This window comes from Drosophila montana, unplaced genomic scaffold, assembly GCF_035044405.1.
Source record: "Drosophila montana isolate Dmon_TW-CO22-7 unplaced genomic scaffold, ASM3504440v1 contig_3543_1, whole genome shotgun sequence".
Classification (NCBI taxonomy): Eukaryota; Metazoa; Arthropoda; class Insecta; order Diptera; family Drosophilidae; genus Drosophila; species Drosophila montana.
In genome coordinates, this window is record NW_026998424.1 from 176,569 (window position 1) to 204,017 (window position 27,449).

The 27,449-nt window shown below is 40.8% G+C and overlaps 1 protein-coding gene across 1 annotated transcript; it reads left to right on the forward strand.

Annotated features, from left to right (window-relative positions):
- Positions 1 to 11,634: 11,634 nt before the first annotated feature.
- Positions 11,635 to 25,567, forward strand: caup (caupolican). Its single transcript, XM_064692315.1, has 5 exons — positions 11,635 to 12,734; positions 20,066 to 20,614; positions 20,926 to 21,044; positions 23,254 to 23,579; positions 24,417 to 25,567. The coding sequence occupies exons 1-5, from the start codon at positions 12,687 to 12,689 to the stop codon at positions 25,487 to 25,489; spliced, it is 2,115 nt and encodes a 704-aa protein (XP_064548385.1). The 5' UTR covers positions 11,635 to 12,686; the 3' UTR covers positions 25,490 to 25,567.
- Positions 25,568 to 27,449: the final 1,882 nt, after the last annotated feature.

Consider the following 27,449-nt stretch of genomic DNA (forward strand, 5'->3'; position numbering starts at 1 on the left):
AAGCAATTTACATTTTTTTTAGTGATGTGTAAGATTCGATCATCCTCCTTTTAATTGATGGAAAATCAAATAATCATGCGTGTGTATGTGAATTTTTGGGTAAGTGCACATTTACATGTATGTACTTATAAGTAAGAATATAAACATATCTACATGCATATGTATGTATGTTAAGCCAATGCATTGACTTGGCAACTTTTACTTTTATATATGTATATTTATTTCTTTTTACATTGCACATGTTTTTATGCTAATGCGTGGTGGAAATTTAAACGATAAAATAATTTAAGTACTACTTACATTCTTGACATTCATTAGTTATTAAAAAATTATGTATTACATAATTTTAAGAATTTCCACATTTATTCAAGGATATTTGGCACAGAGATTCAATCTTCAAGGTTACATTTTTATTTCATTTTAATTATTTTTTATTTTAGGTAATAAAAAGTGAATAACATTTTTTATGAGTTTATATTGATGTATAAATATAATCAAATATTTCAACTTTTATTATATAACAATAATAATAATAGAAATTACTGTCACATTAAATAATCATATAACAGTACTTGGCGTCATGTGCCTAAGTTGTGGATCGTTGTTTGAAGCGATTCATTAATTAAATCTGAACATGGATATTTCTTCTTGACCGTATTTGCTTGCGGACGCCTCGGCTTAAAGCCTTCTCTAATGGACGTACATTGTTGGCCATAAATCATGACCACACGTGCACTGTGCGGTGTCTACCTTAGAGAAATTGAAGAAATACGGAATTAAACGCCAAGCGAGCGACTAAAAATACTCATTTACAACGATGTCAGACGCCTACAAAATGTGGGACCGATGGCCACCTTTGCGGAACCGGGTGGTGCGCTTTTTGACATCGACACGGACACACACACACACACAAATACATGCACACAATTCAGACAACTCGGGTTGATAAGATGAGTAAAAATAATTATGGCCATTAGGCGACCAGGCAATGGAGGTTGTCTTGACGTCTGCCCTCCGAGATCGTTGTGCCAGCAATTCCAGTGAAGCGCCATTAACATCGATTGATTTCCCCAGCCTCACAATAGCCAGTTTATATTTTTATCCGTTTACAACTAGCAAGTAAATACGACATTATTGGATTGCTTGATATACTCATGGGAGGGTTATTAAGATTCGGATATTACTATGGGTTTTGAAGTTCGAATTTTGCTACATATTGTAGAATAGAGAGATTTTGTATGGGTAGACAATTAAATGATTATAGTATCATTCTTACTGATAATAATATATAATACTCGATACTCGGATTTACGTTTGAATAGTCTCTTATCCAAAGTGTAGACCTAGTAGACCTCTTCTTCTTTGAAAACTTCCCCTTCTGCGCTGCAAACATCGCCTTACTACGCAATTCTCACGAATTCAACTTGCCTTGATTTGATTAGTAAGTTGTTCTCCTGCTTACACTAAGGAAATGCCTTCAATTTAAACAGAATTGAATATTTTGATTTTGGTAATAAAGGAAGCTTGAAAATTATTATTATTGAAGAGGAAACTGCATAGAATTGATATAGACCAAGCCTTGTTTGGATTCTGTACAGATTTTCTTGGCTGTTAGTGGAGTTTTTCAATTAAAAGAACGTTAGATAGAAACATTTTTAAGCAGTGTTGATGTTTTTGAGATTTTTTTTTATGTCTTTTGTATTATGTTAATAAACGCAGGGCTAATAAATATTAATGAGTGAAATATCCATGCTCATGTTGTCGTCGCCACAAAGTCTACGAAGATGATGGTATTGACTGGGCCGTAGTATGCAACTGCGTGGAAAGATAGTTTTCATTGGAATGACCCTTTGTGGCCAGCATTTTATGAGCGTGAGTGAGTGAGTGTGTTTTCGATTCTGAGAGCAGGTATCTTAGATGCCCTATCAAATTTCGTTATCCACTTGGCGGTCTAATTAACATGACAAAGAAATGTCACTTTGTTAAATTTATGGTACGGCACATTGGTTTGTTGGCTTGGTTTGGTTTGGTGCCAGGCTGCAAAGTTGCAGATGGCCAAAGATAATATTTACGATGCCGTTTGATTGGTCTTCCAATCGATACATATTTCAGGCGGTCCAAGAAGATGCAACAGCAACAACAACCCAAGAGATCCCAAATGACAGCGCTAGGACAATTTCATTGTCGTTAAAACAGCTAATTTTATTATTCCGCTGACATTTAGCATCCACAGGTTTCTCCACTTGGATCAGGACGGGGCCAACAACCAAGCCGGGCCAATAACCAGACGGCTTGGACCCGCAGTCGCCGCATCGCAAGTCGCTTATCTTGTTCCGAGTCCGTTAGGCTATCCCATCGTTTGTTTTAGTGTTCGTACACATATGTTTGTAGGCACTGTCTTTGATATAAATTTAAATTGTGTTACCGATTTATTTTTTGTAATTCAGCTGTAGATTATGCGTTTTGTTAGACGATTTCTCTTATCTTAATGCGCTCGCTTGTGTCTGTTGTGGAGACACTGTGTCTGGGCCGAGCAGGTCGCTGGAATTGTATTATATATATAAATACATATATATGTTTGGGTAATCGAAACAGTGGACTCCATTGTTTAATGGAATTTTCTTGTAATGCGTGCTGAAATTGGATTTTAAAGTGCGGATTCAACATATAATTTGTTTGTTAATAGTTTCGAAATGCGAGCGAGGCTCGACACGCGTCTGCACATGCTGGGCTATTTTGCCGGCAATATCGACCGTATCCCCTATCCGTGTCTGGTTGCGACTGTTTACATGGCGGGCCCAGTGCATATCTGCCCATAAAATGGCCTGTTGTTGCTTAAATCGGGCGTAAGCGAATCAATTCTCATTTTAATTTATTGACACAAACACACAGTCGCCCTTGCACGGCCTGCGATGCCGGTCCAGTCGACATTGCACCAATTATACAATAACTCGACTACAATACAATTTGCATTCAGCTGCAAATTGGAACTGTACCGGCCGAACGGACGGACGGACGGCCAGGCCAAGAAAGGCAATGGCATCCACCGATTTTCATTTAATAAATGCGCATACGCCCGGTGGGCCGTTCACTTTGTTGGCATGCAATGCGGCAATACTGAAACAAGGCTGTTCTAGTCAGGAGTGCCCGACTAGGAGATACCCATTAGAAACATTCTAGCTTCCTACTCGACAGATACACGCACGTCGCAAGCTATGCTGTGGCTGTGCTTCCTCTTTCCTTACACTTTGTATGTGCAATGAATTCTTGATGTTGTTCTTGAATAATTTTGTCTTTATGCTTCGATCTTTCAGAGTCTTAATAAGGCACGTAAAAATTTGTACATACCAAAACTCAGGGCTCTACCATTATGCATGGGCATTCCCACAATTTTGAAGGGAATGAGGGGTTTTATCCAGACAGTCAAACATTCTTAATCTGTACATACTATCCGAGAGTCTACATACCCAGGTTGGTGTCTCTTATAATCTTCGAGCTATGCCCTAAAACTATGTCTTAAAATCGATATTTATCGATAAGATGAAAAAGGGGGAATATCGAAAAACTTAGAAGCATAGAAGAATACATTTTTGATATCAACAGACGGACAGACAGATGGGAATGATTAGATTGACTCAGCTCGTCGTCCTCATAAAGAATATATATACTTATTGTTATCGGAGATGCTTCCATCTGCCTTTTTTATATGCACATACATATTATACCCAATTTACCCATTTTCAGTAGGTTCAGGGTATAAATAGGAACATTAACTGCAGGCCAGCGTATGCGAGGTATATCCGTGTGGACACACCCACATACCTACACACACACACCCACACTTTGCGGCTGGCCAGACCCAGATGCGGTAACGGTACATGCACCCACTTACAGATACCATCGCCGTGCACTGTCATGGGCCAAGTCCTGGTTCAGGTCCAGGTCCAGGCCCAGGCGCAGCAATAATTATTTATTGAATTTATGAAACGTTCGCTTCATTTTATAACGCGGACTTAAGCGTTGTCCAACACCAGATACCGTAATGGATCCGTGTTCGCCGTGCGATAGCCGCGCCGTGAATTATGGGCCCGAGCTGAAATGATGTTGCCTTGTAATTGCCGTTTATCTGGCATTTGAAATTTGCCAAATGAGGGCCTGAACAAACATCTGATATCTACCAAAGATAGGCGTGCAACAAAGTATTGCTTAAAGCTGAATCTGCATAAATAAATTCCATTTATTAAATGTTTATCTCTTGTTTTCAATTTCAAATTATGAAAGTTTATCTGATATATCAAAATCTCTCTTTTTGATTTGATTCACGAAAAGATGGAGATTATTTTCTACAAATTTCACGTTCAAGTGTGGAAAATTCGTGGAAAACATTTGTATAAAATGTTTTTGTTTACCAACCGATCGGTTTTAAACTCACTTGCAAATTATATTAAATTTTTAATGGTCGGGGAACAGATGGAAATTTACTGTTGTCAAATCAACAGCAAAAACTTGGTCCTATAGGTCCTATCAAAACTAGCAATCCTATATTCAGGTGTTTATTTAAAAATAGAAGCCTCGTAAGTGTTCATAGATTTGTAAGCATAATGTCAGCTATTAGGACATTAGGAAAACAAATACTATGAATTCGACATTAGTTCAAACATGTAGTATGTATGTTTATAGTTATATGTGTGTGTGTGTGTGTGTGTATATTGAGCAAATGACATGAGTGCCTTGTGTCAATGTCGTCATTGTCGACAAGACCGTTGCGCACAGTCGGTTGCCTAAAATGCAGGTCTACATAATTAATGATTGCTTTTAAATTGAGGCAACAGACGTCTGTTGTCAGCGGAGAAAAATGATTTTTTACTTTATAAACATTTGCACTTGCTCGTAATTAGTTAACGATGTCAGCTCCTCTGTGAATGGCATCAATTTGTTTTAATCGATTTGAATTAATTTTAACTTGTTTTGCTTATATTTTATTTGCGCTAAATTGAAAATACGCAAATCGTGACTTTTAATGGGCTAGTTAGGGATAGGGTTAGATTTTTATATATAATGTCCAAGCTGATTGATTGACTGACTGACTGATTGACTGATTGTTGATCAATACGCAGGGCTCCTAGGACAATTTGGACGATAAATTGTGGAAAATTGGTTGTATACAACTTTTTGGTCTACAATTAAATCAGTTGAAAGTTCCTTCTCAAAGATAAGGACCAAAACTGTATGGGCGGACGTTTTATTTTGGGAAGATCTGCTATGCGTATATGTATGCTGTGTGTATATGTATGGATGTACGTATGTACCAAGTTTGCTTCCTTTTTTGGATAACTCCTCCAACTGTTCTGCAAATCTAAAAGAATTTATGTTCTATATCGCCCTACTATGCGATTCTCATGAGATAAATTAAAGTAGTATGCACATATGTATGATTGCATGTGTGTATATATGAATATGTACCTAGTTTACTTTAGATAACTCCTTCAGCTTCTATAAAGAATTTATGTCGTAACACGCCCTGCTATGCGATTCTCATGAATTCAAGTAATATATTATTATATTATATTATTATGATTACAACTATTATTCCAATGTAAAATGTCCGCTTGATGGGATGTTTATAAATTGTAATATATTCTTAGATTATAATATATTGAGACAGCTTCGTGGAAGAGTGGAGACTAATCACCTGGAAGACATTTGGGGAGCGAGAGCTAAATAAAGACAGAGATTGAAATGCGAGGCATATTTCTATATTTGTGTATTTGTGTACATCTATTCTTTTTTGTTCATTTTAAGTTGTACAACTCACGCGCGCATTACATCAACTTAATCACTAATTACTGTGTTACGCATAAATAAATATATGCCCACTTTCCGCGCTGCTCTGGGGTGCTTGACATGGACATTTTGGTGTCGCACTTCGCGCTCTAAAATTTGCAAACTAATCTGCCATTTATCACGGGCCTGCCAGCCGCGGCCCTGGCGACAGGTATGTACTTGAATGACGCTCGACTCGACATGGCGGGGGCTACGGACTTGCGGATACGGATTCGCACTTGCACTTGCATTTGGCTGCCAGATCAGCCGGAGGGTACTTTTTAAAATGATTTATTTTTGATAAATTGCCACGGTCTCCGCGTTGGGGTTTCGCTTAATTTTGCAAATGATTTACACGGAATGACATGGAATTTAATTTTGAAATTCGCAATTGCTAAACTAGCTGGGTGGCAAACATGAATCTCGCCTTCCGTACACCACGAGCTCGCAATGTGACAACGTCTACAATTTTATTTTGATTTCTTGGGGGCCAAAGAAGCTGTACTTGTAATTAGATCATCATAGTCTCCATTTAGGGTCTTATTTATATAGCCTGAACAGATTCAAAATGGGTAGATTTCTAAGAGGAGTTTTCTGCAGGAAAACAGACCCTAAGAAGCATTTATATTATTTATCGACTGCTTTTTGGATACCTTCACCGATTTCCCACAGAAATTGCTTGGTGTTTTGTGATTCTATTCAATGCTGAGTATATCTCTATATGCACATTGTGTAAGTATTAAAGTATCTAGCTATGAATCTGCTAAAGGAAAGATCTCGCGTCTGATAACCGCAGTCATCATTCATTCACGGACAATTCGAGCCACAATTTAAACAATTTGAGAGCTAATTGATTATTTATTCAAAAATTAATTAATTTTTGCAGCTTGCTCAAATTCCTAGAAAGTTCTTAAAAACTTAAATGACGAAAGCAGCCGCTGGCTTAGAACATTAGGTCATAAAGCTGAACAGTGAGTTTTGTATAAAAACTTTTTTTTAATTTTTTTTCCATCGACATAAGTCAAGTTCCTTTTATGTGGTTTCATTGTTCTTAATATGAAAAACTTGTTTTATTTCGAAGAGTAGCTGCTGCAAGTTTAGACAAATATTTAATTAAAGTTTGATTTGTAAAATGTACATTTATGGAACAGTTGAAGTTAAAGTAAGCAAAGCTCAATTTATGCTAAATGTAAAACTTTTACACTAAGGAATATGCCTTAAACTTTGTTGGAGTTTGTATGGATCAAGCGGAATGGTTAGATTATGGTCATGGAAAGGCAAATGGCATTCGAAATATGTGTGTCTCGTGCGTAGTTACTCCCAATTAATCCCAATAAAGGAGAGCATTCACTCTCTAGAGAGCCCTAACTTTGCTGTTGTTAAATTGTGAAATTTTATATTTGTGAATGTGCGTGTAAATAGGTAAATCTGAATATACATATGTATATAACTTGGAGTAAGACCGAAAAGAACAGCTGTCTTCAGCACGCCGAAGATTAAATACCCTAATATCTACTTTATCTATAAGGCTTACGGGTTTTCAGTTAGGTAAGAAGAAATAATGAAATCAGAACATTTTTCTATATATAATATTGTAGTCTGATGTTGATGAGATTTTGCTCATGTAAAATCTTAAAGTAGAAGAACGTTATTCATATAAGAACTTAATTTTCGACCGGTGCGACATGATATAGTGCTCCGATCTGGACGATCACGACATAGATACTGCTTGCAACAAAATATCGAACCCAGAGCACAGTTTTATGATAGTAGAAACAGAAAAACGGACTTGAATATGTGTCGATTCGGCCTGTGATCAGGAATATATAGTTTACGGAGTCGGAAATGCTTCCTTCTATTTGTTACACATTTCGTGTTCAAATTTTAATGGGTTATGATAATAAATTCAATGAATTTAATTAGACAGCATATAATTAAAGATGGGTAGCTAAAATGTTCGAAAGTGAACCGCCACGTTTTTTATTTCTTTCTAATTTCTGGATAGTCGGGCATACGTGGTCAAACTTCAAATAGAAGGGAATGTTCGAATATACTTCGATTGTCGTGCGAAATTGAACTGATTTTCGTTGATGTGAATGCATGCAGTTGCGTTTGTCGTGGGGCATGCCAGGGGCAGCTGTCCATATTAAGCATCTACAGCTACTTAGTCATATAATTGCCTTACTCCCGGTCGAAACGTGGGCCACTTATCACGCGCCGCGCGATAATATGAATGTTTGTGTGTTTCAAATAAAAAAAAAAAATAGAAAAACCAATTGGAAATTAGAAATCAGCGTCAATCGGTGCGGCAATCAATCGTGACAGTTGTTGTCGAAATGCCGACAAAGGTGAAACGCACGCGCGGGGTATAAGTAACTATTGGTAAGGGTATGGGCCACAATTCTGACTTTGACACCGGCTATGGATGGTTCCTAGACCCAACCGGGACAGTGCCGTTGCCAGAGTCAGCTCCGGGTTTGGGGTTCGGGTTTGAACGGCCCGTCAACGGCACTTGAACCACAAAGAGCACCGATTTGTTGATTTGTTTTGAAAAGTGAGTAAATATGTTTCCATTTATGAATGTTTGGAAAATGTTGTGTGTGCGCTTCGTTTTGTTTAAGCAGCAATCCCATTTTCAAGTGCCCGATAAGATGCCAGTTGCTGTTGCTGATACGATATCAGAGTGCGGCCTGATAACACCAGGCACACCGTTGATTGGCGGCGGTCTCTGCTGGCCTCAAGCTGCGAAGACTCCAAGGTGTCTGCCTTGCACGCCAATGCGGAGGAGTTGGTCGGGGCTGGCACAGCAAACAATTAAAATGGCCATAAGTGCTAAGAGCTGCCCGAGCTCCGAAGTTCTGTGTGCACAAAAGGATTGCTGCAATTTGCCACAAAATCTCTGCCCGGAGTCCATGGCTCAAGCGTAAACAAATTTATTGTATGCAATTTGCATAGAGTCGTCCTTTTTGTGCGTGTTACAGTGCTCGTTGGTTTGGGATAGGATTTTATTTTATTACTTTCATGTATGCATTGATGCACAAAATGCGGAGACTTCAATTTAAGAAGATTTTGTGAAGCACATCAAATTTACGCATACACAAAGCCAGTGTCTGTCTGTGTCTGTGTGTGTGTGTGTTTGTGTGTGTTTGTGTGTGTGTGCCACATACTGAAAAGCGACAATTTCATGTCCAATTGCTTTCCAGGTGACATGAAACAACACTTAAGTAAGAGGAAGCATGGCACAGCCAGCGGAGTGGGAGGCGGCAGCAGGAGCTGCCGCAGCAGCAAAATGGGAGGATGAGCATGGTTTAAACTCCCGTTCGTGCAGCTGGTGCCAATGTCATGCGTTCACAACCCACCGAATTCAGCTACCCACACACATATATATGTATAGACGGACGTGTGTGTGTGGTCCTACCTGAGCACTATTATCTGGTAACTCTACAATCTACATTTAAATTGTTTTCAATATAATCTGCATGTTATGTCCAGTGGCACAAAAATGGACGAGTTATTGTTTGACACAAAATGAAAACAGACTTCGACTCCCAAGCTGATGTTTCTTATGTGCGTGTGTGTGCGCGTGTGTGTGTGTGTGTAGTCATGCTCCTGTGTGTTTCTCAAATGAAATGCAACATCTGCAAAAGTTCCCATCAACAAATCCGAAGCTAACACATTAGCAACTTCTGAGCAAAGTTAAAGTCGCAGCTGAGTCGTTGACGATTCGAACTCTGCCTTGAATTTCCATCACAATTTTGTGGCGCCACCAAGTGCAGCCAATGTCCATTCAGAACTATTATTACCAGCGATCTGCTCACTCAGACTCAAGAGCTCTGACTCGTATGTCCCTTGCTCGAGCCAAGGAGAATGCTTCGCCAAAACATGTGCCTTTGCCTGAGCCCATATGCACTTACTGGACATACATTATAAATGACAGCGCGTTAACACCCCCCAAAAAAAACTGTGAGGCGTCGTCTTACAAGAATTCCAACAAAACACAAATTTTTTTTTTGTGCTGTCGAGCGCCGATTTTTCATAAATTAGAATGCAATCGAGTGGTTGTGGAATTTCAAGTGTCTTGGCATTCGATTTCAGTTCAAATTGAATTGTTTGTTTTTTTTTTGTAAAACTCCAAGCACACATCGGGTTTCGTATAACGATCAGAAAGAGCCCAATTAACTTGGATCTGGCCTGGTTCTACGAAAGGTTTGTCGTATTTGAAGAAAGGATCACTTCCAAAGAGCTAACCTTTTCAGAGTTTCACTTTATTTAGATGTTGCAATGGCAAACATCTTAACTCAAAACCAATTTTAGAAAAACAAACGAGTTTTGATAACAAATTCAAACTGGAATTTTGCAACTCAATTGCATATGCAAATATGCTGAATTAGACATTGAAGTAAATCAAAATATATATCAATAAATTCTGTTAATTTCAAAGATCTTCATGCCAAATTTATAAATTTGATTTATTCAGAATTTTTTATTTGCTTAATTAATTCAGTTAAATTAATAGATTATCAAGACTAATTTATATATTTGATGCATTCAGAATTTTTAATTTGCATTTTAAAGAAAATAATTTAAAATCTGATGACAGTTGGTTAAATATTAACTATAAACGTTTTATACGTTATTTTTAAACAAAAAATGATTTTGTTTGAATGTAGAATTTAAGCCGCAGCTAATTATAAATTTTATACAAACTGGTTTTGGAAGTATGAAAACTGGATGCATTTACTTAATTGTATATATTTTTGCAACGTTTGCCGTATGTGAACCGGAACCGAAACCGGCGGAATAAATATAAGTATTTATTATATCGGGGGAATATGATAATTGTAATATAATACTCTTGCAGACATTGCCCTTTTGCAGATAAGTGAGAAAAGTGCCGCTCGAAAATGCTGAGTTTGTTGAAATATCTTTGAAAATAGAATATTTTGCAATATAAAAAACTACTATTTCATCGATATTTCCTGAAGCTAGAGACTGGCTCACATAGAAACAGACAGACGGACATGGTAATATCGACTGCCTATATATATTGATCAAAAAAATATATACATTACCTCTGCTAGGGTATAAAATGGCTATAGTTTTTGCATATAATCGAAATGGAATCAAATTATTTGGTTTGTTCTTCAGCAATATTCGTGATTTGATTAAATTTATTTTGAAATTAAATGCAATTATTTTTTCAACTGCAAGCCCATAGATAATAACATATGTATGTATTTATATAACACACAACATGCCCAATATTTTGATTCTTAATTAATAAATGCAATAGACTGAGCCATAAGTGTCTACACACACTCATGCAAACAGTATGCATGCATATATAAGTGTATGTATGCTCAAGGTACCAACAACAACAACCACAAAATCATCCAGGAGCTGCGGAAGAAACTCAAAAGTGTGCGAAGCCTTTCGATCGTAGTCCGCCATAAAAATGTTTCCAACATTACAAAGAAGGGGAATACTGGAACTGGAATTCGTTGGGCTGCGCTGGCAGCAGCAGCAGCAGCAGCTGCTTTGCGTTCCAGTCGGAGGTGGGCCTTGTCGACGACGACAGCAGCAACAGTCGTGCTCCGTCTCGCTTGCGCACACGCACAACCGGCCCGTGTCGATTGAGATGGCAAATGCGTTGCGCTCTCTCTGGTTGGAATTGCTGGCAGCTAACCAGAACATCTCATTTGCTCGCTCACCCCTGCTATGGGCCAGCTAGCGCTCTCGCTCTCGCGCTCTCGGCCTTGTGCCCTGGCCAGGCTGGCTGGCAGCAGGCTGGCAGTCGCTGGCAAACGGCAGACCAGTTTGTGTTTAAACGCGAATAGGCATAGGCGCACATCTCCCAGCTGCTGGCTGTGCCTGTCGACGATTTCAAGCCCAAGCGAGAGGCCACTGACAGGTTGTGGAACTCGTTTCATCTGTCGATCGGTGCAAATAACAAAAAAAAAAACAAAGTGCGCGCGCGTGTGTGTCTGTGTGTGTGTGTATGTGCAATAGACGTAAACGTTATATCTACCATAAATATGCCTATTGAAAACATATAAGAAAAAGTATTAACTAAATGTTAAATATACCATAAAATATATTATAGCAAAATGAGTAAATAAATTAAAGCATAAACACATGTATTTGCGAGCAACTAACACGACCCTTTGGCCCCGGTGCTGAGTGACAGACGTGTCGCAGTGACCCGCAACCGGAACTCGGACTCGCTACAAATAAGTAAATAAATAGTGTCCAGCATCAGAGGACGATTTGTCGGCAAACAGCCAAAGTCAATAAAAAACAAACAGCAGAAAAAAAACAAAGTACAAGAATAAAACGCAAAGTCACAACAGAACAAACAAAACATTTTCCGGCTCCGGCGACATTAACAGAACTGCTCGACATCGACAATTTGTTTTATCAATTTTCAACAAGGCCAACAACAGCAACAACAACAACAATAGCGGAGCAGCCAACAAACCAACAAACAACAAAAGTGCCCAGAGTGCTTAGCCGCGCTCGCGCCAAGCACGCACGCCACCAACAACAATAACAACAACAACAACACCATCATCTCCATATCCACATCCACATCCGCATCCATCTTCAGCTCCACCCACTCCTGGCCAACGAGCTGCAGCCACCCAACACCCAGCACCCAAAACCCCTTGTCAAGTGCTCAACAGCATCCCGCCAGCATCGGCATCGGCCTTCGCCTCCGACCCCTTCAACGCCCCCGCCCAACAGTATCCTTGCAGGGCGCGGGCGCCCCACAGTGAGCTCTCATACTCGCGACCTGCCTTTTGCCGTAGCCGTTGCCGTCGCCAGTTACCGTCACCAGTTCAGCGACAAAGACGAACGCGACAATGGCTGCATATGCGCAGTTTGGATATGGTTACCCGTCGGCAAATCAGGTAAGCAAAATTAGTCGCCAAATGGAATATCTGTAGGAGTGTGTTTATCTAGTATTCCCGATTTGGGTGCATCTGAAATCTATATATCTATAACAATATATTTTTATCACCAAATTCTATCCAGCCAGCTTTTCTATGCAGTTTACTTGAAACAGCATCGCAATCAATGTAAAATTTGCAAGTTGTTTAGACCCTATATCTGTATACATATAAATATATTAATGTATATATATAATTATATTTTCCCTGATTGACAGACTGATTGAAGTTAAAATTCATCCTGTGTTGTTATTTAAGTGCACGCCAAGACGGAATTTTTGGCATAATTTCATCCGCAGTTGTGGAAAATTTTGCGAAAAATGTTTAGGTCAGTAAAATATCAACGGCTGTTGGCTTTATTTGATAATCCATGTCTGTTCCGAACGGCTACGATCCAAGAATTGAATTGATTTTTTTTGCTGAATGCTCGATATCGGGGACAATATCGGTATGATATCGATACTTCAGAGATATTATCTTATCATTATGCCATGTGGTTACATTGATTACATTCAAATTCGAATTCGATTGGTTGCCCATCTTACAGATTTATATTTTCTTTGTTGCTCTTCCGACTGAACTCAAACTAATATTCAAATAGTTTTTCTTAAGTTTTTATTTGAAATGTAATTCACCGATTGCGGAATATCCACCGAAAGGGCTGTTCAGGGTAGTAATGAATAATTTTCTAATTTCCAAGGGCGAAAAATGAGTGTACCTTGGCCCGTGCTAAATCTGGTTAATATTCGCTAGTGTATATATTAGTCTATATATTTATGAAACTATTTATTTAGTATATGTACAACGACATAAGGAACTATTAAAACTCAAAATAATATTATAATTACGAACATCAAAATCGAAATTCAGCCTATCGTATTATCAGTATTAAAGAGTTTCTTCAAGTCTTACTCAATGCAATTTATATAGTTCGCCTGTGGGATAAGTGCGTGTGCGTTCGTGTGTGCCGTGCAGTGTTTAGTTATGTTTAGTCCAATATATATGTAAATGGCAAATGACGACGGCGATGTATTTGAAATAAACATAAATTTAAATTTTATGCCGTCCTAAAATGCTAAGCACAGGCAATGTGGCATGAATATGCAGGCTATGTGGCCAGCTTCTGGACTCCAGACTCTATGTTGAGGTAATAGACGCCCCAAGCAAATGTTGCACAATTTAGGACATTGTGCAGCCGTTGCCAGCGTCCTGCTTGCTCCAACCGCCATCCTGGCCAGCGGCGCTGCGTTGCATCGTTCGACTTCGGACCATAATTACTTGGCCAACTGGAATGGGCACGGCTGCGGGACGAGGGGCAGGAGCTGGACAGGCGGCGTAATGTGAAGTTCAGTAATTCAAATTAGTTAGCTGAGGTTTTTGCTGTGTGAGCCGGGACCGAAGGCAGCCAATGCCATAGGACACCAACGCCCATACACTGACTGTCGTAAATATGTTACCCTCTTATAGTTTAGAGAGCTTCTATATGTCTGCTCTCCATATATATAAATTCATGTTTAAACGCATCGAATGGAGCGCCATTTATTATAATATGCAAAGCTCGGTAAATGGCAATAATTAAAATAATGAATCAGATTATCGTCTGTAATTATGTCTGCGGATGTGCAAAGTGCGGTCTACAAATGCCATCCCATCGTTATTTTGTTGTTGCTACATCTCCAGGCGATATTCTATTCAAGCTATGCCATTTGTTGTGCCTGAGTTCCTTAGTGAACGCGCTAAAGTTTTTTTTTATGATTTTACATTCAAATAAATAGCGAACAGCTTAGTACACTAATTGGTTTGATTGCAATACAAGAAAATATTTATAGTTTATTAAGTTTTCGTTTATTCTACGCCAAATAAATGATATTTCATTATGTTTTTATTTCACTTATTAGATAGTTTTGATAATCTTTAATGACTGAACCATTTTTTTAATTATGTTAGATTTCGCTTTGTTATTTTTCGGCTTACGTCATAACTATCCATCAAAATATTTAACGATCATCTCGATGCTAAGCTTATATCTTATTTCAATATTTATTTATTTAGCTTAATTTATTTTTCTAAACATACACATAAACGCGAATCTAATGCAACGGCTGTGCTTCTTCTTCCCATTGCCAGATATGGGCTATGTAATCGTAATAAACTTCGGTATTTATAGTCCGATTTTGCGGGCTTAAATGCAGCATACAAAAGTGTGTGCATACCAAAGCACAGGAGTCTACATCTTTTTAATGTTAAATCTTGTGAAGTTAAAGTTATGGATAAAAAACCATGTCTAAAAATAGATTTTTATCGACATTATCAAAAATCTATTAACGAATTCTAAGCTACTTCTGCGTGTGTTATAGGCAAAGTTTAGTTTCTGAGATAGACAAATAGACATGTCAAACAATATACCCTTTTTGATGAATTTTCAATGGGTACAGATTGCAAAGAGCACCTTATAAGGCTGCTCTGACCTTCGGCTCAGGCATTACAGCATGCATATGTAGCCTGGAATTTGGGTTCACCAAGAAAACTCAGGCCATAAAAAATTATATACACACACAAGCATACATTATATATTTATGTGCTCAAAAGTCGTATTCATTAATTTAATTTAATTTTAATTTCAACGCCAATTCGGCATCCCAAATATGACACACACCAAAATCGCTGACGAATTCAATATAATATATATATATATAAATATGTATGTGTGTATGAATTTAATCATGAACAGAATTGTCAACTTGCCATGCGTGGAGCAGCAGTTCACGCATTTCATACCAGAATAACTGAAATTCCCAGGCTGCAGAGCGGCTGGCAGTGTCCTGCCTGGCCCTGGCACTGGCACTGGCACTGGCCTGGCCCGAACCGTGCGAGAAAAAACTAATATTTTGCAGTGTGCATTCCATAATTGATTTATGAATTTTTAATGCAAACATTGAAAGCCACAAAACAAAGAGGAGCAGCGGCCCAGGAACTGGGACGACAACGACAACAGCAACTACTGAAACTGAAGTTAATTCAATAAAAGGAGCGCACAACAACAACAGCAGCAGCAGCAGCAGCAGCAGCAACTTATTCGCATTAGCAAAAACACGCATCAGAGCTATGGGTATTCGGATTGGTATTGGTATTGGCAGGGAATGGGTTTGGGTTTGGGTATGGGTATTGCTACGCCCGGCTGTATGTTGCTGCTGCGGATGAATGTGAGAATATGCCAAATGCCACGACGCACTGCCGCCGCCGCTGCCGCCTCGAGTCTCTGTCTGCCGCCGCCCAGAGCCAAAACCAAAACCAAATGTTGGCAGTCACAAGCTCAGCTCCTGCTCCTTTTAATTTCGCTTATTGTTTGTCATTGCTGTTGCTGCTGTTGCCCGTTAGTGCTGTCGGCGCCGTTGCCGGTTGGTGCTGCAATACCAAGTCGACTGGCGTCAGGAGCAACCTATTGCGGAGCAGCTATCACTTTTTGCTGCAGACTCTTTGTTTAGATGTTGCTGCTGCTGTTGTTTGGAGTGCAAAAACAAAAATCCATAAACGCATCTTCAGCAGTAGCAGCAACAAGAGCGAAACGGCAGCAGCCACAACAACCCACAACAACACACACGCGCACACGCACGCACACAGGTGCCGGAGCATAACAAGCAGAACTTCACAGCCCAACCTCCTTTTGTTGCACGCACTGAGCAATTGGCAATTGGAATTGAAATTGGCAAGGTGGGACTCGGCACTCGGCACTCGGCACTGGGAACTCGGAACTGGGGACTGGACTGAAGCGTACCGAACGGTCGGGCGTTTCGTGAGCTTTAACATAAATCATAAAATTAATAACCATAAAGTGACGGCACCAGTTTTTTTGTTTCTTTTGTTTTCGCCAGCATCTTGGTCAGAGCGGGTGGCCAGGAAGAGGATGCCACATGGTGGCCGGGAAGGAGTGGAGGGGGTTGGGGGGGTGGCACATTCGATTGTCTGTGCGTGTGTGTGTCTGCACACACTTCAAAGGCACTAAATATGTAGAATGTGTTCAGTTGTGGCAATTACGGTCAATGAGTATTGCTTTTCACTTTTCGTTTGTTGTCGATTTGCCTACTTAAAAAGTTTTCGCATTTACTTGCAACGTGTCGAACAAATGGGATGTTGCAAGCTTCGCTGCCAGCATGGCATTCATCGATTCTTTGAACTTGGCTCATGCAACCATTCAGCTATTATTCATGCAATACATTTTGCCATTCGAAAATACTTGAGTTCAAACCATGCAGTTGGGTAATTAAGAATTTACTTTCAACTTGTTTTCCACTAAAAACAATACAAATTTATCATTATCACTGAGCAGGGAATATCTGGGTTAGACTCCCAGGCTAGTTTGTTCATGTACGGTATGCATGTTATGTATGTTATATATGTTATGTATGCTATAAATGTTATATATGTTATGTATGTTATATATGTTATATATGTTATATATGTTAGATATGTTAGATATGTTATATATGTTATATATATGTTATATATGTTATATATGTTATATATGTTATGTATGTTATATATGTTATGTATGCTATATATGTTATATATGTTATGTATGTTGTGTATGATATGTATGCTATGTATGTTGTGTATGTTATGAATGTTGTGCATGTTATGTATGTTATGTATGATATGTATGTTATGTATGTTGTATATGTTATGTATGTTATGTTAACAATAGAAGATAGTGCTACCTAAAAAGCTGGGTAAATATTACTTTAACTATATAAAAATGCTCCTTTTGTCCAAATTTACCATTTCATGTTTATTTTATTTGGTAAGTTTTGTAACATATATTTAATTTATGTAAAGCATGCTTCAATTTTAGATATTTGTAATACTCCTTTTAACTCGAGTAGACATATCAAACTTAAATTCAACAACAATCAGCTTACAAAAAATTGATTAAATTTACAATTGAACATTGTTGCTAGATTTGAGCCGACGACCTCTCGTCTCTTAGTTTTACCATGACCATTTTAAAAAGGATTCCAAGTAAAGAAGACAAAACAAAAATGTATTTAATACAGTACATATTTCTAGCCTTTATATTAAACAGCAGTATTTAGTAAATTTGAAATTTGAAATGCTTGATGTCGTAGAGAAATATCTTTGGTGTGTGAATATCCTTTCACATCGACATGCCACGCGAAATTGCAAAGCAGACATGCAGTTCACACCGTTTATCGTAATATTCGAGTCATAAAAGAGCGCACTATAAAGCAATATTTAATAGTAGTTGCCAACACTTGGCAACATTTGCAACATTTCCGCATTGTGGTAACTAAAGCCGTCTTTAAGCCAGCGAAGGAGAACCCCTCTCGGGACCATCCAATCCTGTCTGTGTGTCCACCTCACGATAAACTCCGCGCTGCCCGCTGCCCGCTCGCTGCGTTCCGCTCCTCCAGTCCATCCAGTCCATTCAGTCCACAATGCATCCCAGAGTGGGTGAGTGAGAATCATTAAAAATAAACTGACTTGCGTGCCGATAATAAGCGCTGGTCGGTGGCTGCTTTGCCGGACCGCAGTCAGCCGGACAGCCGGACAGACAGACGGACGGCTGGACGGGCCGGTCGGTCGGTCGGCCGGCCGGCCGGCATGCTGGCCATTCGGGTCCGGGTCCTCAGTGTCGTTGTCGTCGCTGATATGTGTTTTTTATGGACGACCACAAAAACTGAAATTGATGTTCGAATCGCATATAAAAATAAAGAATAATAAGAAATGAGCGCGCGCAGCGTTTTGTACATTAGCTGCACAGTGTAAGAGAGTGAGAGAGAGAGTGGCTAATGGGGAGAGAGGGAGCGAGAGGGGGCCAGCCACTTGTTGTGGGTTTTTTGGATTTGCTGCCTGTCGTCGTTACAGTTGGTCGCCTGGTCAGGCCAGGCCCAGCCGGCTCTGCTGGCCATCGGCCATCGGGCCAGTGGTCATTCATTCAGAATTCATTAGATTTCATTCATGAAAACGCCTTCATTATGCAATAATTTCGAGTTGTGCGGCAGATCCCGTGGCCGGGGCCCGGACCGGAGCCAGGACTGCGGCCCGGTGTCCGCACGAAATTGCTTTGCGATTAGATAGCCTGCAGGAGGTGTTGAAAATCAGCTTGTTCAAACCGTGAATTACCATTATTATTTAAAGCATAATTTTGACTGTACAGTAGCTCTCTCGCTCTCCGATTGAGAAGCCCGCGAATGGGCCAACAGTAGCAGCAGCAGGCGGAATGAGTAATAACTGTTAGCCGATGTTTATATTTTGGTAACAGGTTGCATGCATCAGCATAACCATACTATGATTATCTGGAGTATAAACATATTTGAAATATAGATTAAATTATCCACCATGAATAACTGTAAAAAAAGAGTTGTACATATTCCTGAGGTAATTAGAATATTGACAGTCGTGACGAGGGAATTCACATGAATCGCATAATCTCACACGGATAGCCTAGGCGTCAAGCGCTTTTGAGAAATGTGATTTTTACGCTCATTGATCTTTAAAGTCTGTTTCGATTGGGTTTGTTGGTAGCCCAGACTCTCTGGATATGGGTCTAGCACTTGCCTTAAAGGCCAATGCTATTGCTGCTGTTGTTGTTGTTGTTGTTGTTGTTGGTGGTGTTTGTTTTGAGTGGAAGGTCTTACAGTCTTTCAATCGGAATCGGCGATTCGTTGCGGTTATCGTGCAAGCGCATACCTGAGTGCCTCATTCAATTTCTTGCCCTTTTTGCTGCGCAATGCCCACACTCAATCGAACGGTCGATCGGTCCGCTGATACTTCGGGTTGTACCCTTTTCAAAGACATGCCCGTGCCGAGATCGAGACGGAGACGGAGACGGAGGCAACCGAGTTCGAGCCCAGGCCCGAGTACGAACCTCAGCAGTATCTGAAATCTGACTGTGATAAATTGAAAATTAATGAAGTGAAAATAGATGGAACGGATCGCAAAATGCGCCAAGCCAATAAAATATTTTGACATTTGGAGTTATCGTCTTAATCTGTTTTCTTGATTTTCGACCTGAGAAGAAGGTTCGGGCCCGGGTTCGGGTTCGGCACTCTCTCTCTCTCTCTCTCTCTCTCTCTCTCTCTCTATCTCTCTCTGGCCCCTGGACAGAATGTCGTTGCGTTCTCGTCCTTGATCGCATCACCTGTTTTAGGAAGAATCGTACCATTGCAAAAACCTTTTTTCGCCTTTAGATACATATACATATATATATATAACCTTTTCGTGAAATAAATTTTAGCCCGGCTCTGTTTCTTTTTTGTTGTTTTAAATTTTAGTTACTTGGCGGTGCGGCGGCAACTACTGGCGACAGCCAAAGCGGACATGGTGGGGGCTCGGTGCCCTCGCCGCTGTCCGGCACAAATGAGGCCTCCCTCAGTCCCTCGGGCGGCTCGACAGCGACAGGCATCACTGGCCCCGTCAGTCCAGGTGCAATTTCTCAATCGTCTAACAATGCGGGCCCGACAGCCGCGGCAGCCACATCGCCGACGGATGCAGATGCAGTTGGCAGCGAAGTGACCGGCGCTACAGAAACAGATGCCGCTGGCAGCGGCGTCGGCAGCGGCGGCAGCGCTCTAGAGGCTCATGTCCGTGTTGCGAATAGCATGTCCTGCTGCGAAAACGGACGACCCATCATCACGGACCCCGTCTCGGGGCAGACAGTCTGCTCGTGCCAGTATGATTCGGCGCGTTTGACGCTCGGCGGATACTCACGCATGGCGATACCCACAGCTGGCGTAGGCGTCTACGGCGGCCCGTATCCCTCGAACGAGCAGAATCCCTACCCCAGCATCGGTGTGGACAACTCGGCCTTCTATTCGCCGCTGGTAAGTGATGCTGTCTCCGATGTTGATGATAATATTATGTCGCTAATTGGATTAGTGCAGCAGGCATAAGTCCACGCGGAATGTAAGCCGACAGGTTACGCGCGGCTTGCCATCCGGTTTTCGAACTGTTGATCTGCTGGAGGCCATCACGATTCGCTTGATCTGTCGATCTGTCCACCTGTCGTTCTGGCTACTCCAGTAGGCCAATTGCTGAAAGCTTACAAGCATGTTATCGGCTTAGCCGAGTCAATGAGGCGCTGCCTCGACAGATGCACAACTATTTTAATATGTGTAATTGGTTTCACTTTCAGAGCAATCCCTATGGCATGAAGGATACCACCTCCAGCTCCGATATGAACGCTTGGACCTCATCGGGCCTGCAATCAACTAGTGGGTATTATTCCTATGATCCCACACTGGCTGCTTATGGGTGAGTTTATCAACGCGAATGACAAGTCAAAACTGTTCCAGTTGGGAGTGTCCGACTAGATGATACCCTGGACCCAGGACCGAACTACCCGTACATAGCCTGCTTTTACTTATGTAAATGCATACCTAATCGAATGTGCTTCTTATTCTCTTTTTCACACACTATGTTGGAAATTGCACTCTTTATTAACTTGGTTATTTATTGTCCGATAATTATTAAATTTTCAAGGCAGGAATATGTCATTTAAATATGTGTGCATACTAAAGTACAAGGCTGTAGCTCTTGTATTTTTCGAGATCCGCGTGCTTAGACGGACAGATATGTAGACGGACTCTCTGACGGACTCTCTAGCTGCTCATTCTGAGGAAAAACTTAGTGTATAGAGTCGGAGTTGTGCCCTGCTGCCTATCGCTTATATATGCACAAAACTATTAGACCATTTGCACCCGTCTTCAATGGGTTCAGGGTATAAAAACAAACAACAACAATTGCGCCACTAAGAAAGTTAAGCGAGTTTAAAATGTTTTCATGGGCCGGCGACCAAAAGTTTCCGTGCAGCGTCTGCTGAGTTTTTATCACCACAAAAGGTTTAGCGCGGCCCAAGTGGCAACTGCCAACTGGCAAGTGGCAAGTGGCCCAAGCAGGCAAGTTAGCATGCTCGGGCCCACGGTCCGGGCTTAAACTGTCGCAGCGAGCGTAGACAATCGGCCGGGATATCGTGCTTGTACTGCTTAACGCCCCCGAACTTCTCGTACCCCGTCAAATTTGCCCTAACCCTAAGCAAAGCGGCGGCGCGCCGCGATGCTTTTAAAAAATATACTAAACTCAATAAGTTTATGGCTGGAAGGGACGCTCTGTTGGTTGTATGGTGAGCTGGGCGGAAGGAAGTTACAAATGCACAGATTAAAATTCCCAGGGCGTTTCTCCTGTCGTCGTTTTTATTGTGCGTCATGAAGCGCAATTTTGTGAATCGAAAGTGCAACACGTACTAGAACCGAAAAAAAATTCGAGGAGAATAAACGAGGAAAACTGAATCATAAACCATTTTGCTAGCCACATTGTTGCGTTTAACCCGCCATTAAAATAACTCTTAAAGTTATGCAAATTAAGGCTAAATACTGTAACGTACAAATTAAAATTGTGTTAAAGTTTGATGCCATAATGAATGTTTGAATTTTAAAATCTTATGGGGCTGGCAACCGATTAGGAGAGTAAAGGGGTGCGCGGAAATAGTTTAATTAGGCAGGTATCTGTTATTATATTTAATTAAATTAATGATTTATTGTATAGACATATTAATCTAGTTACTGTACTAATTGTAATCAGTTAAAAGCTGTTCTCGTTAAATGAGTTTTCTAAGTGAGTCATTCAGAGAAGTTATCAGTTAACAAATCATAGTTCAAATCCCAGATGAGTTAATGTTGCGAAGGGTCTAAGTTAGCCAGGGCTTGCTTATAGCAACTGCTACTCTATTAAAATAATAAATGAATAACAACCAAAAGAATAATAATTAGTTCCTCGGGAGTTATAGTAGAAATTTAGCCAACGAGGCTCAGGTTCACATCAAGACTTTGGCTTGAATGTCAGAAGCAAATGTCTAACTCAGCCTATGCTGTTTATACCCTGCTTACATTTTAAAAATGGGTATATTGGCTTGTTACAATATCTGTCTTGCGGCACGGACCGGCTATCTATAATTATATATTAATCTTACTTGAAGTAGGCGACAATCTATATTTATCTTCTCATGAGCTCCTCCAAAAATCGACCCAAAACTCAAACAAGAAGGTTCTTCACACAGCTTGAGCTGTTAGTACTTGGCTTTGTTGTTGTAATAATTGTTTTTCTTTTATTAAATCTGGCATAACTGGCCCCACTCTTATTTTTAAATACTTTTTAATAACTTTGTCCCATTGTGCGCCGTGCGGCCTTTGGCTTTTGTTTTTAAGTGTGTGTTGAGGGGAACTTGAAATGTAATTGTTTGACTGGTAGGTGTGGCAAACCAACACTGTTAATTGCCGGGGCACTGATAAGCGCAGGGTCTGGACCCGTCTGATTGACCGGAAGACCCAAGCACTTGATATTTATACAATAACAGGGCGTTGTCGCGTTTGAGCTGCGTTTTCTGCTTACAGTTGTGTTCGATGTCAGCTGAGCTTGGCTATAATCCATAATGAGAAAAACTCTCTCAATGTTGTCCATATTACAGCTATGGGCCCAACTACGATCTCGCCTCCCGCCGCAAGAATGCCACGCGCGAGTCAACGGCCACGCTGAAGGCGTGGCTGAGCGAGCACAAGAAGAATCCATATCCGACCAAGGGCGAGAAAATTATGCTGGCCATCATCACAAAGATGACGCTCACCCAGGTCTCTACATGGTTTGCGAATGCACGACGCCGTCTGAAAAAGGAGAATAAAATGACGTGGGAACCAAAAAACAAGACGGAAGACGATGACGACGGACTCTTGTCGGATGAGGATAAGGAGAAGGAGTCCAACGAGGGCTCCAAGCTGCAGGCCAGCGACACATTTGGTAAGCTGTCACTTAATTTGCTGTGCTCCAAACCAAACCTCCTTCAGCTCCTCCTCCCCCCGATGTCATTGACCCAAGCAAGTGTCTAAATCGAAATGTTTTTATCCATAGTATGCGCGGGGGCTTATATCATTTTAAGGTCGTATTTGTATTGTTTTTCCCATTCCATCAATTTCAATGGCTGTCGCTTGCTGACCCTTCGTGCCCCCGACCCGCCCCGCCCAGACCCCAACTAGTGCAGATTTTGTGGCAGCGGCCTTTTAAGTACAATTTATGTGGCGAAACGAATGTTATGCAATCTTTGTCTTCTCCGGCCGTCGCCGCCGCCGCCGCCGCCGCTGCCGTCCGTTTATTTGTCTGACTGCTTAGGCGACATCCTCCCCGGAAGTTGACAGCACATTGTTGGCAAAGTGGCCTTGCGCCCGCACTTGGCTCTCCATATGCATAGCGGCGGCCTTGCTCGACTTGGCGACCGGCTTGCTCTGAATATTGCTTGCGAGAGGCGGCCGGGGCGACCGGGGCATGGGCATGGACAACGGGAGTTGGAGCGGAAGCCGGAGCATTTTGTTGCTGAAAGCTTTCTGCGAGGGCACTGCGCGAGGGTTGCACGCATCAACGCCCACCAACAATTTCAAGGGTTTTTGCCTGCGCCTGGCAAACGCCCAGTTGCCAGTTGCCAGCTGCCAGCTGTTAGCGGCAAGTGGCAAGTGGCAAGTGGCAAATGCCAAGTGCCAAGTTTGCAGTCTTCTTAGAACTTGTCTACTTCCGCACTCGACTTGAAATTAATTTAATTTAATTTTGTCTCCGTTCTGCCAAACGAAAAACTTTAATCACCAGATCCCGGCCAACAACGCATCAAGTCCGAGCTGGCTAAGACGGACAAAACGGAGCTGGACATTGAGGAGAAGCTGGAGCGTGAGCCGCAGAATTTGCTGGCCATCCGTGGTCTGCCACCGTATGGTACACCAAATTTCAATCCGCATCCGGCCCACTCCTACAATCCCTACGCACATGCCCACGCCCACGCCCACGCCCATGCACACCAGCAGCAGCAGCATCAGCAGCAGCAGCAGGAGCAACAGCAGCAGCAGCAACAGCAGCAGCAGCAGCAGACGGCAGCCGTTTATTACAATCCCGGCTACGTGCAGGGTCATGGCCAAGATGTTGGTGGCAGTGAATACGCCCTTCAAAAAAACCAGCTGAGCAGAGACTGTGGCATACCGGTGCCGGCGAGCAAGCCCAAAATCTGGAGTGTGGCCGACACAGTCGCCTGCAAGACACCACCGCCTACGGCATATCTCGGCCAGAATTTCTATCCACATCAGCAGCAGCAGCAGCAGCAGCAGGCACAAGTGGCGCTGGTGCCCGATACACCGACAACGACCCAGCTGCATCCGGAGCAGCACTCAGCGCACGGCGCACACCCGACTATGGGGCCGCAAGTCGAGCTCGGTTCGCCGCTGAGTATGATGAGCAGCTACGCCGCCGCATCGCCATATTCGCGGATACCTACGGCGTACACCGAGGCCATGGGCATGCATACCAAGACGCCTATCAATATGCATCGCGATCTATCCCAGCTCCAGGTGCATTCCAGTTTGAGCCAAGCACCCTACCTGCCCCAGTCCCATCAGCAGAGGATGGGGTTTACCGAGATCCAGCCCGATACACCGCCACAGACGCCGCCAAATATGAAGCTGATCAGCCACAACAACAACAGCAGCAACACCAACAACAACAACAACAACAACAACAGCAGCAACAGCAGCAGCAGCAGCTCTACGCTGCATTCCGGGCCCGGAACAGTGCCGGTAACATCCATGGGTTCAATGCTTTACAGTAACAACAACATATATCACAGTAGCAATAGTAGCAGTAGCTATCTAACGAGCAGTCGCTCCAACTCCTAAGGCCCATGGGGGTGGCCTATATAGTACACTCAACAAAATTTTCTTACCCAAATTTTAGTAAAATCGTCAAAAAAAATAATCGTTCTAAAATACGAATTTTCTTTTTTTTTAATAAAAAATTTGCTTTTATTAAAAAAATTTAATAATTTCTAGAAAAGATATTCTAAGAAAAGAAAAAATATTCTAGAAAAGATATTAAAGAGATAATATTTAAAGAATTTTCAGAATTGAAGAAAATGTTTCATTTAATGGCGATTTTCGAAAATATAGGCAAGCATATTTTGTTGAGTGTTAATGCCGATACCAAATATTTGAATAGCCAGGCCCAAGTGGACAAGTGCAAATATCGCCGGCAATCGTTGAGGGATGCCCACGATAGCGATAGCGATAACGATAACGATACCACACTAATTATTTCGCAATAAATGTAGCTTAAGCATGGCAATAAAACTTTATTTCCCATAACATATCGTAAATTATTTCACTTTATAACTTTAATTAGCATATTCACACCCATCAATTTAAACAGCGACCCAGACATCTCAGACTCACACGACACAACAGTTTGTCATGCGGTGGGATTTGAGTCATTCCCCATTTGGGTTTAATGACTCGAACATGGCACTATACAGCTTCAAGCATGCTAAACAAAAACTTGCAACACTTCTCAGCTCATTCATATAAATTTTGAGTGCTGCTCTCTCTCTCTCTCGCTCGCTCTCTGTACAAAGTTATTTAATTACCTTACGACAAGTGTGCACACATACATGCATTCATACATGCATTTGTATCTTGAAGAACCTTAACTGTTAACATTCATCTTTGAAAATGCGTAGTTTCCCATTTATTAACACTAACGAAAACACTATAAATCGAAATAAGTTGTAATATGGATAAAAGTGTGCTTGGTATAATTATATGGAGTTGAATTATTTGTAAAATGTAATTTTTATAAATTCAAAAACAACAAACAAAAAAAACTTGATAGCCAGTGTTTTCTGTGATATATCCATATACAACTTGAACACTTCGATGCACCTATTGAATAATAATAAAAAATCGATAAAACTTGTTCGTAATTTGCAGTTAAACTTAGACTTTAAAAATGATATATGTAAAAATGTACATCCATACTATATGTACATGATGATGTAAGCACATATGATTGTACATATGTATAGTTATGTACTGCTAGAGCCACTTTCATATTTGTGTAATATCACTTCTTAACGGATCGCTAGCTAATTTCCTTAATTTACCTTCATTTTAGGTATGTACATATATATGTAGGTCTGAAAATGTAATACAATTTTTAAAATAAAATTAAGTTTGTAAACTTGCACTATACACAATAAAAATAAAATTAAATAAAATAAATTTAAATAAAAATAAAATAAAGAGATATCATATTAAGATCATTCCTTTGAAAAAATTCTTAATTGATTTCTAGGTTTTATTGGGTGGAGCACAAATTTGGTAAGACATGCTTGAGAATGGCGTGTAAGGATTTTGTCGCTCAATGTGTAACGTATTAAAGAGATTTTTCGGGACTTATCACTGCTCGAGAATTCGAACTAAAAAAAGATTTTTCATAGAAGAAAAAACTATACATGTGGGCCCCCTCACTAAGTCCGGCAAATCATAGTCCTTCTCTTGTAGTATTTATTTGGTACGGAAATATATTTAAAGTAATGTTATTAAAACTCGTCTGATATAGTCGTCTGAAATATTCAACTATTTGCTCTGACTGATATGACTGGCTTATCAAAGCACATGCTAACCAAAAAGAGTTATAAAGCTGACTGAATTTTAATGGTAGTCAGATTACCATATGCACATCAAGCTTGCTTGACTCTCCCCATATTGAACTCAGCTAGGCCGCGAATTAAAAAAATATATATTAATGCAATGCCTTACTACGCGATTCTCATGAATTTAAGTAGGCTGTGCAAATTTCATT